This window comes from Coregonus clupeaformis, unplaced genomic scaffold (genome assembly GCF_020615455.1).
Source record: "Coregonus clupeaformis isolate EN_2021a unplaced genomic scaffold, ASM2061545v1 scaf0122, whole genome shotgun sequence".
Taxonomy (NCBI): Eukaryota; Metazoa; Chordata; class Actinopteri; order Salmoniformes; family Salmonidae; genus Coregonus; species Coregonus clupeaformis.
The window spans coordinates 419,406-435,640 of NW_025533577.1; the positions used below are offsets into that span (position 1 = coordinate 419,406).

Sequence of the window (16,235 nt, forward strand, 5' to 3'; positions counted from 1 at the left end):
TCATTGACCAGGTCCTGCCGTGTAGTTCTGGGCTGATCCCTCACCTTCCTCATGATCATTGATGCCCCACGAGGTGAGATCTTACATGGAGCCCCAGACCGAGGGTGATTGACCGTCATCTTGAACTTCTTCCATTTTCTAATAATTGCGCCAACAGTTGTTGCCTTCTCACCAAGCTGCTTGCCTATTGTCCTGTAGCCCATCCCAGGCTTGTGCAGGTCTACAATTTTATCCCTGATGTCCTTACACAGCTCTCTGGTCTTGGCCATTGTGGAGAGGTTGGAGTCTGTTTGCTTGAGTGTGTTGACAGGTGTCTTTTATACAGGTAACGAGTTCAAACAGGTGCAGTTAATACAGGTAATGAGTGGAGAACAGGAGGGCTTCTTAAAGAAAAACTAACAGGTCTGTGAGAGCCGGAATTCTTACTGGTTGGTAGGTGATCAAATACTTATGCCATGCAATAAAATGAAAATTAATTACTTAAAAATCATACAATGTGATTTTCTGGATTTTTGTTTTAGATTCCGTCTCTCACAGTTGAAGTATACCTATGATAAACATTTCAGACCTCTACATGCTTTGTAAGTAGGAAAACCTGCAAAATCGGCAGTGTATCAAATACTTGTTCTCCCCACTGTAGCCTCCCTACTGTTATTTCCCATTGACTCTGTACCGGTACCCCCTGTATATAGCCTCTCTACTGTTATTTCACTGCTGCTCTTTCATTATTTGTAACTTTTATTTCTTATTTTTTTTTCAGTATTCTTTCTTTAAACTGCATTGTTGGTTAAGGGCTTGTAAGTAAGCATTTCACTGTAAGGTCTACACCTGTTGTATTCGGCGCATGTGAGAAATATTATTTTATTTTATTTGATGTCCCAACAAATTGTTGCTGTTCTGAGGGCAAAAGGGGGTGCAACTCAATATTAGGAAGGTGTTCCTAATGTTTTGTACGCTGTGTAACCCTCCCTCTTCATCCCTCTCTCCTCTCCTCTCTAGGTAGTGATGAGCCAGAGGTTGGGAGGAAGTCTGACAAGGAAGCTCAGTGAGACAGAGACTCAGCTCCTGGCTCTCCATGAAGCCAAGCTAGCCGCCATCTCAGGTACCTGGCTATACAGATATCATACACCTCTACAGATATCATACACCTCTACAGATATCATACCCCTCTACAGATATCATACACCTCTACAGATATCATACCCCTCTACAGATATCATACACCTCTACCTCTACAGATATCATACACCTCTACAGATATCATACCCCTCTACAGATATCATACCCCTCTACAGATATCATACCCCTCTACAGATATCATACACCTCTACAGATATCATACACCTCTACAGATATCATACCCCTCTACAGATATCATACCCCTCTACAGATATCATACACCTCTACAGATATCATACCCCTCTACAGATATCATACCCCTCTACAGATATCATACACCTCTACAGATATCATACCCCTCTACAGATATCATACACCTCTACAGATATCATACACCTCTACAGATATCATACACCTTTACAGATATCATACACCTCTACAGATATCATACCCCTCTACAGATATCATACCCCTCTACAGATATCATACCCCTCTACAGATATCATACCCCTCTACAGATATCATACACCTCTACCTCTACAGATATCATACACCTCTACAGATATCATACACCTCTACAGATATCATACACCTCTACAGATATCATACACCTCTACCTCTAGAGATATCATACCCCTCTACAGATATCATACCCCTCTACAGATATCATACCCCTCTACAGATATCGTACCCCTCTACAGATATCATACACCTCTACCTCTACAGATATCATAACCTCTACAGATATCATACCCCTCTACAGATATCATACCCCTCTACAGATATCATACCCCTCTACAGATATCATACCCCTCTACAGATATCATACCCCTCTACAGATATCATACCCCTCTACAGATATCATACCCCTCTACAGATATCATACACCTCTACAGATATCATACCCCTCTACAGATATCATACACCTCTACAGATATCATACCCCTCTACAGATATCATACCCCTCTACAGATATCATACCCCTCTACAGATATCGTACCCCTCTAGAGATATCGTACACCTCTACAGATATCATACCCCTCTACAGATATCATACCCCTCTACCTCTACAGATATCATACCCCTCTACAGATATCATACCCCTCTACTGATATCATACCCCTCTACAGATATCATACCCCTCTACAGATATCATACCCCTCTACAGATATCATACCCCTCTACAGATATCATACCCCTCTACAGATATCATACCCCTCTACAGATATCATACCCCTCTACAGATATCGTACCCCTCTAGAGATATCGTACACCTCTACAGATATCATACCCCTCTACAGATATCATACCCCTCTACAGATATCGTACCCCTCTAGAGATATCGTACCCCTCTACAGATATCGCACCCCTCTAGAGATATCGTACACCTCTACAGATATCATACCCCCTCTACAGATATCATACCCTCTACCTCTACAGATATCATACCCCTCTACAGATATCATACCCCTCTACTGATATCATACCCCTCTACAGATATCATACCCCTCTACAGATATCATACCCCTCTACAGATATCATACCCCTCTACTGATATCATACCCCTCTACAGATATCATACCCCTCTACAGATATCATACCCCTCTACAGATATCATACCCCTCTACAGATATCATCCCCCTCTACAGATATCATCCCCCTCTACAGATATCATACCCCTCTACAGATATCATACCCCTCTACAGATATCATACCCCTCTACAGATATTATACCCCTCTACAGATATCATACCCCTCTACTGATATCATACCCCTCTACTGATATCATACCCCTCTACAGATATCATACCCCTCTACAGATATCATACCCCTCTACAGATATCATACCCCTCTACAGATATCATACCCCTCTACTGATATCATACCCCCTCTACAGATATCATACCCCTCTACAGATATCATCCTCATACACCCCTCTACAGATATTATACCCCTCTACTGATATCATACCCCTCTACAGATATCATACCCCTCTACAGATATCATACCCCTCTACAGATATCATACCCCTCTACAGATATCATACCCCTCTACTGATATCATACCCCTCTACAGATATCATACCCCTCTACAGATATCATACCCCTCTACCTCTACAGATATCATACCCCTCTACAGATATCATACCCCTCTACCTCTACAGATATCATACCCCTCTACAGATATCATACCCCTCTACAGATATCATACCCCTCTACAGATATTATACCCCTCTACTGACATACCCCTCTACAGATATCATACCCCTCTACAGATATCATACCCCTCTACAGATATCATACTACCCTCTACAGATATCATACCCCTCTACAGATATCATACCCTCTACAGATATCATACCCCTCTACAGATATCATACCCCTCTACAGATATCATACCCCTCTACAGATATCATACCCCTCTACAGATATCATACCCCTCTACAGATATCATACCCCTCTACTGATATCATACCCCTCTACAGATATCATACCCTCTACAGATATCATACCCCTCTACAGATATCATCCCCTCTACAGATATCATCCCCTCTACAGATATCATCCCCCTCTACAGATATCATACCCCTCTACAGATATCATACCCCCTCTACAGATATCATACCCCCTCTACAGATATCATCCCCCTCTACAGATATCATACCCCTCTACAGATATCATCCCCCTCTACAGATATCATACCCCTCTACAGATATCATCCCCCTCTACAGATATCATACCCCTCTACAGATATCATACCCCTCTACAGATATCATCCCCCTCTACAGATATCATCCCCCTCTACAGATATCATACCCCTCTACAGATATCATACCCCTCTACTGATATCATCCCCCTCTACAGATATCATACCCCTCTACAGATATCATACCCCTCTACTGATATCATACCCCTCTACTGTGTGGGGTGAGGAAGTCATTCAAAAAGTAATGGAAATCCTATTATTGCTTACAGAGTGAGTCCATACAACATATTATGTGACTTGTTAAGCACATTCTTACTCCTGAAATTATTTAGTCTTGGCATAACAAAAGGGTTGAAAAGGGTTCAATACTTATTGACTCAAGACATTTCAGCTCTTCATTTTTTATTAATTTGTGAAAATGTCTAAAAACATAGTTCCACTTTGACCTTATGGGGTATTGTGTATGGATATGGGTACGCAGACAAGACAGCAATGAGCTCCCTCCATTTCTTTCGGTCCTTGGTAATACAGATACACCACCATCACCCCCACCAATACCTTATTTGCCTCATCTGCCTTACATTGACGTTGACTATTTAGGACTTGATGAGCCATTAGCTAATGTGGCTAATGCTGACGATACAGCTGCTGTGTCGTGTTGTGTTGCGGTGCGGTGCGTGTCGTGTTGTGTTGCGTGTCGTGTTGTGTTGTGGTGCATTGCGGTGCGTGTCATGTTGTGTTGCGGTGCGGTTCGTGTTTTGTTGTGTTGCGGTTCGTGTCGTGTTGTGTTGCGTGTCGTGTTGTGTTGCGTGTCGTGTCGTGTTGCGGTGCGTGTCGTGTTGTGTTGTGTTGTGTTGTGTTGCGGTGCGTGTCGTGTTGTGTTGTGTTGCGTGTTGTGTCGTGTTGTGTCGTGTTGTGTTGCGTGTTGTGTTTTATGGTGTTGTTGTGTTGCGGTGCGTGTCGTGTTGTGTTGCGGTGCGTTTCGTGTTGTGTTGTGTTGCGGTGCGTGTCGTGTCGTGTTGCGGTGCGTGTCGTGTTGCGGTGCGTGTCGTGTTGTGTTGCGGTGCGTGTCGTGTTGCGGTGCGTGTCGTGTTGCGGTGCGTGTTGTGTTGTGTTGCGTGTTGTGTTGTGTTGCGGTGCGTGTCGTGTTGCGGTGTGTGTCGTGTCGTGTTGTGTTGGGGTGCGTGTCGTGTCGTGTTGCGGTGCGTGTCGTGTTGTGTTGCGGTGCGTGTTGCGGTGCGTGTTGTGTTGCGGTGCGTGTCGTGTCGTGTTGTGTTGGGGTGCGTGTTGCGGTGCGTGTTGTGTTGCGGTGCGTGTCGTGTTGCGGTGCGTGTCGTGTTGTGTCGTGTTGTGTTGTGTTGCAGTGCTTGTCGTGTCGCGGTGCGTGTTGTGTTGGGGTGCGTGTCGTGTCGTGTTGCGGTGCGTGTTGTGTTGGGGTGCGTGTCGTGTTGTGTTGCGGTGCTTGTCGTGTCGCGGTGCGTGTTGTGTCGTGTTGTGTTGGGGTGCGTGTCGTGTCATGTTGCGGTGCGTGTCGTGTTGTGTTGTGTTGCGGTGCGTGTTGTGTCGTGTTGCGGTGCGTGTCGTGTTGTGGTGCGTGTTGTGTCGTGTTGTGTTGCGGTGCGTGTCGTGTTGTGTTGCGGTGCGTGTCGTGTTGCGGTGCGTGTCGTGTTGTGTCGTGTTGTGTTGTGTTGCGGTGCTTGTCGTGTCGCGGTGCGTGTCGTGTTGTGTCGTGTTGTGTTGTGTTGTGTTGCGGTGCTTGTCGTGTCGCGGTGCGTGTCGTGTTGTGGTGCGTGTTGTGTCGTGTTGTGTTGCGGTGCGTGTCGTGTCGTGTCGCGTCGCGGCGTGTCGTGTTGCGGTGCGTGTCGTGTTGTGTTACATGTAAGGATATAAAGAAGATGCACTTTGCAGCTTAGTGACTTCAGCATTATGCTGAGCTGAAGATAGATATGAGAGCTGTGTTGTGTTTTGTTACAACAGTGTGTTGTTGTGTTGTAGGTAATGACTTCAGCAGTGCTAAGGAGCTGAAGGTAGAGATGAGAGCTGTCTACGGAGAAAGAGAGCGGCTGGAGCTGCTAGTGAAGAGATTCCACAGCCTGAGTTTTGGTAACAGCCAGGATCTGGCCAAGATGAAGACACAACTACAACAGCTGAAACAGGAGCTGGGGACCAGACAGGCCCAACATGGTGAGTAGGGAATCCCAGAAGGGTGAGGGGTGGTGGGGGTAGAACCCAGCGGTGCCTGGCTGGGATTGGAGATGATTTTGGATGTTGATGATGGTCTTTCAGGTAACAGGGTCTTCTAGATGTATTTCCTGTTCTTCACTACCTGTTCTCCTGTTCCCCAAACATACAGGACTGGGTGTGTTCTTCACTACCTGTTCTCCTGTTCCCCAGACATACAGTTGACATTGTGTTTCTGAATGACAGGGGACAGAGAGAGGAGAGGACTGAGGGCAGAGTAGATGGGGGACAGAGAGAGGAGAGGACTGAGGGCAGAGTAGATAGGGGACAGAGAGAGGAGAGGACTGAGGGCAGAGTAGATAGGGGACAGAGAGAGGAGAGGACTGAGGGCAGAGTAGATAGGGGACAGAGAGAGGAGAGGACTGAGGGCAGAGTAGATAGGGGACAGAGAGGAGAGGACTGAGGGCAGAGTAGATAGGGGACAGAGAGGGGAGGACTGAGGGCAGAGTAGATAGGGGACAGAGAGAGGAGAGGACTGAGGGCAGAGTATATAGGGGACAGAGAGAGGAGAGGACTGAGGGCAGAGTAGATAGGGGACAGAGAGAGGAGAGGACTGAGGGCAGAGTAGATAGGGGACAGAGAGAGGAGAGGACTGAGGGCAGAGTAGATAGTGGACAGAGAGGGGAGAGGACTGAGGGCAGAGTAGATAGGGGACAGAGAGAGGAGAGGACTGAGGGCAGAGTAGATAGGGGACAGAGAGAGGAGAGGACTGAGGGCAGAGTAGATAGGGGACAGAGAGAGGAGAGGACTGAGGGCAGAGTAGATAGGGGACAGAGAGAGGAGAGGACTGAGGGAAAAGTAGATAGGGGACAGAGAGAGGAGAGGACTGAGGGCAGAGTAGATAGGGGACAGAGAGAGGAGAGGACTGAGGGCAGAGTAGATAGGGGACAGAGAGAGGAGAGGACTGAGGGCAGAGTAGATAGGGGACAGAGAGAGGAGAGGACTGAGGGCAGAGTAGATAGGGGACAGAGAGAGGAGAGGACTGAGGGCAGAGTAGATAGGGGACAGAGAGGGGAGAGGACTGAGGGCAGAGTAGATAGGGGACAGAGAGAGGAGAGGACTGAGGGCAGAGTAGATAGGGGACAGAGAGAGGAGAGGACTGAGGGCAGAGTAGATAGGGGACAGAGAGAGGGAGAGGACTGAGGGCAGAGTAGATAGGGGACAGAGAGAGGAGAGGACTGAGGGCAGAGTAGATAGGGGACAGAGAGAGGAGAGGACTGAGGGCAGAGTAGATAGGGGACAGAGAGAGGAGAGGACTGAGGGCAGAGTAGATAGGGGACAGAGAGAGGAGAGGACTGAGGGCAGAGTAGATAGGGGACAGAGAGGGGAGAGGACTGAGGGCAGAGTAGATAGGGGACAGAGAGAGGAGAGGACTGAGGGCAGAGTAGATAGGGGACAGAGAGAGGAGAGGACTGAGGGCAGAGTAGATAGGGGACAGAGAGAGGAGAGGACTGAGGGAAAAGTAGATAGGGGACAGAGAGAGGAGAGGACTGAGGGAAAAGTAAATAGGGGACAGAGAGCACCAACCATCCTAAATACCCTACAGTCAATCTGACTTCACATAAAGAAAGGCTTGATTTGATTCTGTCCTGTATGTCCTACCCTGTCTCTATTGAGAGGGAAAAGTCCTGTATGTTCTACCCTGTCTCTATTGAGAAGGGGAAAAGTCCAGTATGTCCTACCCTGTCTCTGTCTCTCTACCCATCTCCAGCTGTGCTGTGACAGTGCTGTTAGTCATCTTTATGAAGAGAGAGATACTGTCTACATTGATAATTACTGCCTCTCAGAATAGTGTCCTCTCCTCATGGATAATCACTTGGTTGGGGGTGGCTGATAGGGGATCGTACGCTGCATTTGGACACGTTGTCATTAGTTGCTAGGAAACACAAAGTGTGCATCCCAATTATCTGTACTGAAAGTGTGCACTTTCACTTCCCTTCACTGATTTGAAAAGAAATGACTGGTATGAGATCCCCCTCTAGCCAATGGGGGAAGTAGATAACAACTGCACACTTCAGGAGAAGGAAGATATTAAGCAACCAAAGTGGATATTGTAACTGAATAGACATGTTATAAAGTGTTAATAACTCCTGAGTGGCGCAGTGGTCTAAGGCACTGCATCGCAGTGCTAGCTGTGCCACTAGAGATCCTGGTTCGAGTCCAGGCTCTGTCGCAGCCGGCCGCGACCGGGAGACCCATGGGCGGCACACAATTGGTCCAAGGTAGGGGAGGGTTTGGCCGGCAGGGATGTGGGTTCGTTTCCCACGGGGGGCCAGTATAGAAAATAAATATAAAATAAAAACCTGTATGCACTCACTAACTGTAAGTCGCTCTGGATAAGAGCGTCTGCTAAATGACTAAAATGTAAATAACTCTCTGTTTCTGTCTTCTCTCCACAACAGAATGGACTCTGAAAGAGAACGCTGTAAAGTACATTGAGCTACTGGAAGACAGACTGCAAAAGTTAGTTTTTTATTTTCTCGCTCTGCTTTATTATTTATTTAGTTATTTATTTAACCTTTATTTAACCAGGTAAGCCAGTTGAGAACAAGTTCTCATTTACAACTGCGACCTGGCCAAGATAAAGCAAAGCAGTGCGATAAAAACAACAACACAGAGTTACATATGGGGTAAACAAAACATAAAGTCAAAAAAATACAACAGAAAATATATATACAGTGTGTGCCAATATAGTAAGTTATGGAGGTAATGCAATAAATAGGCCATAGTGCAAAATAGTTACAATTTCATATTAACACTGGAATGATAGATGTGCAGAAGATGATGTGCAAATAGAGATACTGGGGTGCAAATGAGCAAAATAAATAACAATATGGGGATGAGGTAGTTGGGTGGGCTAATTACAGATGGGCTGTGTACAGGTGCAGTGATCGGTAAGCTGCTCTGACAACTGATGCTTAAAGTTAGTGAGGGAGATAAGAGTCTCCAGCTTCAGAGATTTTTGCAGTTCGTTCCAGTCATTGGCAGCAGAGAACTGGAAGGAATAGCGGCCAAAGGAGGTGTTGGCTTTGGGGATGACCAGTGAGAGATACCTGCTGGAGCGCAGACTACAGGTGGGTGTTGCTATGGTGACCAGTGAGCTAAGATAAGACGGGGATTTGCCAAGCAGTGATTTATAGATGACCTGGAGCCAGTGGGTTTGGTGATGAATATGTAGTGAGGGCCAGCCAACAAGAGCGTACAGGTCACAGTGGTGGGTAGTATATGGGGCTTTGGTGACAAAACGGATGGCACTGTGATAGACTACATCCAATTTGCTGAGTAGAGTGTTGGAGGCTATTTTGTAAATTACATCTCCGAAGTCAAGAATCGGTAGGATAGTCAGTTTTACGAGGGCATGTTTGGCAGCATGAGTGAAGGAGCCTTTGTTGCGAAATAGGAAGCCAATTCTAGATCTAACTTTTGATTGGAGATGGTTAATGTGAGTCTGGAAGGAGAGTTTACAGTCTAACCAGACACCTAGGTATTTGTAGTTGTCCACATACTCTAGGTCAGACCCGTCAAGAGTAGTGATTCTAGTCGGGTGGGCGGGTGCCAGCAGCGTTCGATTGAAGAGCATGCATTTAGTTTTACTAGTGTTTAAGAGCAGTTGGAGGCTACGGAAGGAGTGTTGTATGGCGTTGAAGCTCGTTTGGAGGTTTGTTAACACAGTGTCCAATGAAGGGCCAGATGTATACAAAATGGTGTCGTCCGCATAGAGGTGGATCCGAGCGTCACCAGCAGCAAGAGCGACATCATTGATATACACAGAGAAAAGAGTCGGCCCAAGAATTGAACCCTGTGGCACCCCCATAGAGACTGCCAGAGGTCCAGACAACAGGCCCTCCGATTTTTCACATTGAACTCTATCTGAGAAGTAGTTGGTGAACCAGGCGAGGCAGTCATTTGAGAAACCAAGGCTATTTAGTCTGCCAATAAGAATGCAGTGGTTGACAAAGTCGAAAGCCTTGGCCAGGTCGATGAAGACGGCTGCACAGTACTGTCTTTTATCGATCGCGGTTATAATATCGTTTAGGACCTTGAGCATGGCTGAGGTGCACCCATGATCAGCTCGGAAACCGGATTGCATAGCGGAAAAGGTACGGTGGGATTCGAAATGGTTGGTGATCTGTTTGTTAACTTGTCTTTCAAATGCTTTCGAAAGGCAGGGCAGGATGGATATAGGTCTGTAACAGTTTGGATCTAGAGTGTCACCCCCTTTGAAGAGGGGGATGACCGCGGCAGCTTTCCAATCTCTGGGGATCTCAGACGTTACGAAAGAGAGGTTGAACAGGCTAGTAATAGGGGTTGCGACAATTTCGGCGGCTAATTTTAGAAAGAAAGGGTCTAGATTGTCTAGCCCAGCTGATTTGTAGGGGTCCAGATTTTTCAGCTCTTTCAGAACATCAGCTGTCTGAATTTGTGTGAAGGACAAGCGGGGGGGCATGGGCAATTTGCAGCGGAGGGTGCAGAGCTGGTGGCCGGGGTAGTGGTAGCCAGGTGGAAAGCATGGCCAGCCGTAGCAAAATGCTTGTTGAAATTCTCGATTATTGTAGATTTATCGGTGGTGACAGTGTTTCCAAGCCTCAGTGCAGTGGGCAATTGGGAGGAGGTGCTCTTATTCTCCATGGACTTTACAGTGTCCCAAAACTTTTTGGAGTTAGTGCTACAGGATGCAAATTTCTGTTTGAAAAAGCTAGCCTTTGCTTTCCTAACTGATTGTGTATATTGGTTCCTGACTTCCCTGAAAAGTTGGTCAAGGGCAGTCAAGTCTGAGGAGAACCAGGGGCTATATCTGTTCTTAGTTCTGATTTTTTTGAATGGGGCATGCTTATTTAAGATTGAGAGGAAAGCACTTTTAAAGAACAACCAGGCATCCTCTACTGACGGAATGAGGTCAATATCCATCCAGGATACCCGGGCCAGGTCAATTAGAAAGGCCTGCTCGCTAAAGTGTTTTAGGGAGCGTTTGACAGTGATGAGGGGTGGTCGTTTGACCGCGGACCCATTACGGACGCAGGCAATGAGGCAGTGATCGCTGAGATCCTGGTTGAAGAGATCGGAGGTGTATTTAGAGGATAAATTAGTCAGGATGATATCTATGAGGGTGCCCATGTATATTATTTTTATACGCACACGTCATATGAAAATCCCTCCCCTCTGTAGGCAGGCTGTAGTTTTCCACTTTATAATTGCTCTCCTGACCATCAGTTCACACACACATTTTCTTATCATAGCCTACTCCCTGCATTCCTCAGTTATCGCCGTTCTCACAATATTCTGCACCATCTTTAACACTTCTCCTTCTTCTTCTTCGATGTCCTACTCACATTGCTAAATAGTAACACAATGTCATAATCTTTACTGGTCCTACACTCACACATTACCAGGTAGTAGATTCTAACACATCTCACACAGTTCAGAGTGTAATAATTAGTCACTACTAAGAAAGTACTAATCATACTTAAAACAAGAACATTTCACAACTATATTTAAGGGTGGAACATTTAGTCATTACTTTTAAACTGTATATATTTTAATTTTTATATCAAGAGGAGTGGGACAAAATCCCTCCTGAGATGTGTGCAAACCTGGTGGCCAACTACAAGAAACGTCTGACCTCTGTGATTGCCAACAAGGGTTTTGCCACCAAGTACTAAGTCATGTTTTGCAGAGGGGTCAAATACTTATTTCCCTCATTCAAATGCAAATCAATTTATAACATTTTTGTCTTTCACTGTTCAAATAAACCTACCATTAAAATTATAGACTGATCATTTCTTTGTGAGTGGGCAAACGTACAAAATCAGCAGGGGATCAAATACTTTTTTCCCTCACTGTAACAGAAGAAGGACATAGCCCTGCCATGTTCCGAACTCCAGAACAAAGAGCCACTCTCTCTATATACACTCTTTTACACGTTTCTTCACGAACATCTGGTATCAGTGGGCATTACCTTCTTTGATGTTATTATCCTTTACCCCAAGTCAGTATATCCTGTCCATCAATTATTCTAAGATCAACATCAGTAATCTCCTTTAACATAAGGAATGCAGACTCTGTGGCACCAAGCCACTTATCTACCAACTCTCCCCTGGGTCACACAACACTATGAAATGACATCATTACAGATTTTATAACACTGTTGAGGCCTTGAACCTCTTCACCTCTAACACTATATTATGATTCATTGAAGACTCGAACCTCTGAACAATTTTTATTCTTTCACCATAGTACTTAAACCTATTTTATCACATTTTATAATGTCGTCATATTGAGGACTCGAACCTCTGAACAATCTTATATTGTTTTCTTTCAACTTAGAGGACTCAAACCTATCTTTATAATGTCGTACCCATTAAAAGACCCTACTCCCAATCTTGTTAAACCCACTCTCCTTCTCCTCTGTTGTTTTCTATTCATTACTCTGAACAAACCCTGTGTAGAATCATAGCACCATGTCATTGTCTAATTTGATATTTATCCTTACATCTATTTACGTACTCGAATACCACTCATCTGTTCCCCTCAAAATAATATTGAATTTTAAACGTTAGTTACAGCTCAGCTTTACCACAGATAAGCAGAATTTAACCTAATTAAAAAATGAAAGTCTGCTTACCTGTTAGTTCGGCTGTAAACTGCATCCTGTTCATTTAGACGCCAATCTGTTATGACGAGTTTCTCTGGTATCTCGTACTTCAGGATGTAAGAGAGTAGTCGACCACTTAGATGGAGAGTTGATTCATAGTTATTACATTTTGACAGTACTGGATTCGTCTGACAAGCGGTACGGGCGTAGCCTCTAGTCATCCGAATGACTTTACATAGAAAACCTCTCCGTTTATATAATGCTTTCCGAGCTAATTCCATCCAACAGTTGCCAACCATTATTGAGTGTCACTCATCTCCTAAAATAGGATACCCGTACATGGTATCGTGTGGCACCCTAGCCAGGCCATTCCATCACGTACTCCTTCTAAGATTATCACCAGTGGCCCCCAATCTATCTTGGCACGCAGACCTTCTGTCACCCACCAGTGACATAACTAACACATGGCGTGTCCTTATCCTCTCTAAATGAGATCAACGACATTAACCAATACTGTATAAAAATACGTTATATCACTAGGCAAGTCAGTTAAGAACAAATTCTTATTTACAATGACGGCCTACACCGGCCAAACCCAGCGATGTTGGGACAATTGTGCGCCGCCCTATGGGACTCCATAGCCGGTTGTGATACAGCCTGGAATTGAACCAGGGGGTCTGTAGTGACGCCTCAAGCACTGAGATGCAGTGCCTTAGACCGCTGCGCCACTCGGGAGCCCCCAAAATTAAGGAAAGCTTTGACTATGTACAGACTCAGTGAGCATAGCCTTGCTATTGAGAAAGGTCGCCTTAGACCTGGTTCTCAAGAGAAGACCGGTTATGTGCACACTGCCCACAAAATGAGGTGGAAACTGAGCTGCACTTCCTAACCTCCTGCCAAATGTATGACCATATTAGAGACACATATTTCCCTTAGATTACAGCGATCCACAAAGAATTCGAAAACAAACCCAATTTGGATAAACTCCCTTATCTACTGGGTGAAAAACCACAGTGTGCCATCACAGCTGCAAGATTTGTGACCTGTTGCCACAAGAAAAGGGCAACCAGTGAAGAACAAACACCATTATAAATACAACCCATATTTATGTTTATTTATTTTCCCTTTTGTACTTTAACTATTTGCACGTCGTTACAACACTGTATATATACATAATATGACATTTGAAATGTCTTTATTCTTTTGGAACTTTTGTGAGTGTAATTGTCACGCTCGTCGTACGGAATAGACCAAGGCGCAGCGTGATGAACGAACATGTTTATTTATCTATAGTGATAAATACTGACAATGAACAAAACAACAAACGACTCGTAACGTCCTAGGTAACATAGACCAACACGGAACAAGAACCCACAAACACAAAGGGAAAACAGACAGATTAAATATGGCTCCCAATCAGAGACAACCAGCCAAAAGCTGACACTCGTTGCCTCTGATTGGGAGTCACTCAGGCCAACATAGAAATAAACTAACTAGAACTCCCAACATAGAAAGAACACACCCTGGCTCAACATATAGAGTCCCAGAACCAGGGTGTGACAGTAATGGTTACTGTTAATTCTTATTTCACTTTGTTTTTTATCTATTTCACTTCCTTTGGCAATGTAAACATATGTTTCCCATGCCAATAAAACCCCTTAAATTGAAATGGAATTGACAGAGACAAGGAGAGAGAGAGAGACACACAGAGAGAGACAGAGTGTTATAACGAGTTTTGATAAAGGATTAATTCATGTCTGTAAACTCCTAGGCTAGATGAGGGACACAGGACAAGGACACACCATGTGTTAGTGGTGTCACGAGTGAGTAACAGAAGGTCAGTGTGCCAAGATAGATTGGGGGCCACTGTTGCTTATCTTAGGATGGGTGCGTGATGGAATGGCCTGGCTAGGGTGTCACACGACACCAAGGAGGTGGATGACATGGTGGTGGATGAGTGACCATCTATAATGGTTAGCAACTGGGTAAGATAACAGTAGAGTGGAAGGGCATTATATAAGCTGAGAGATTTGGTATGGAAGTCAGTCATATGACAAGAGGCAAAGCACGTTCATCTTGTCATATGATCCAGTACTGAAATAAATGTAAATGAAACTTCCAGCTGAGTGTCGACTGATCTCTTGCATCCTGAACTTCTCAATACCAGAAACTCATCATAACACAGACAGCGATAGACAGAGAGCGAGAGAGATGATGTCTGTGTATCTGATAATGGGTTGTCTCTGTCTGTCTGTAGTTGTGGCTGTCCCCCTCTGGAGCGTATCTGGGAGGCAGATCTAGAAGCCTGTCACCTCCTCCTCCAAGGCCTCCAGCTGTGTACCCCCTTCTGTAGTGGTCCGGACCCTGCCACAGTGGTACTACCCAACACACAACCAGCCACTAAACAGGAAGCAGACCTGCAGGAATGTGCCATGTTGACAGCTCTGGGGGGGTGCTGGTGCCCCGAGGCCAACCTACAGAACTCAGAGTTCACCAAGGTAACCAACACAGCACTACTTCTGACCAGAGCCCTATGGGGATAGGGTTCCATTTGGTACGCTATTAAAATAAGGATACATTTGATATTTTTCTACCTTACAGTTCAAATCAAATTTTATTTGTCACATGCGCTGAATACAACAGGTGTAGACCTTACGGTGAAATGCTTACTTACAAGCCCTTAACCAAGAATGCAGTTCAAGAAATAGAATTAAGAAAATATTGACTAAATATATGGTTCCCTACCCTGACAGTAGTCTATGGTTCCCTACCCTGACAGTAGTCTATGGTTCCCTACCCTGACAGTAGTCTATGGTTCCCTACCCTGACAGTAGTCTATGGTTCCCTACCCTGACAGTAGTCTATGGTTCCCTACCCTGACAGTAGTCTATGGTTCCCTACCCTGACAGTAGTCTATGGTTCCCTACCCTGACAGTAGTCTATGGTTCCCTACCCTGACAGTAGTCTATGGTTCCCTACCCTGACAGTAGTCTATGGTTCCCTACCCTGACAGTAGTCTATGGTTCCCTACCCTGACAGTAGTCTATGGTTCCCTACCCTGACAGTAGTCTATGGTTCCCTACCCTGACAGTAGTCTATGGTTCCCTACCCTGACAGTAGTCTATGGTTCCCTACCCTGACAGTAGTCTATGGTTCCCTACCCTGACAGTAGTCTATGGTTCCCTACCCTGACAGTAGTCTATGGTTCCCTACCCTGACAGTAGTCTATGGTTCCCTACCCTGACAGTAGTCTATGGTTCCCTACCCTGACAGTAGTCTATGGTTCCCTACCCTGACAGTAGTCTATGGTTCCCTACCCTGACAGTAGTCTATGGTTCCCTACCCTGACAGTAGTCTATGGTTCCCTACCCTGACAGTAGTCTATGGTTCCCTACCCTGACAGTAGTCTATGGTTCCCTACCCTGACAGTAGTCTATGGTTCCCTACCCTGACAGTAGTCTATGGTTCCCTACCCTGACAGTAGTCTATGGTTCCCTACCCTGACAGTAGTCTATGGTTCCCTACCCTGACAGTAGTCTATGGTTCCCTACCCTGACAGTAGTCTATGGTTCCCTAC

The 16,235-nt window shown here is 45.4% G+C and overlaps 1 protein-coding gene across 1 annotated transcript in view; it reads left to right on the plus strand.

Moving 5' to 3' along the window:
* disc1 (DISC1 scaffold protein) overlaps nt 1-16,235 on the plus strand; it is a 115,903-nt gene that overhangs the window by 49,990 nt on the left and 49,678 nt on the right. Inside the window, exons 9-12 of the mRNA XM_045213535.1 lie at nt 1,000-1,102; nt 5,821-6,009; nt 8,469-8,529; nt 14,916-15,156. Of these exons, the coding sequence (XP_045069470.1) occupies nt 1,000-1,102; nt 5,821-6,009; nt 8,469-8,529; nt 14,916-15,156 (594 nt within the window). The remainder of the gene's footprint in view (nt 1-999; nt 1,103-5,820; nt 6,010-8,468; nt 8,530-14,915; nt 15,157-16,235) is intronic.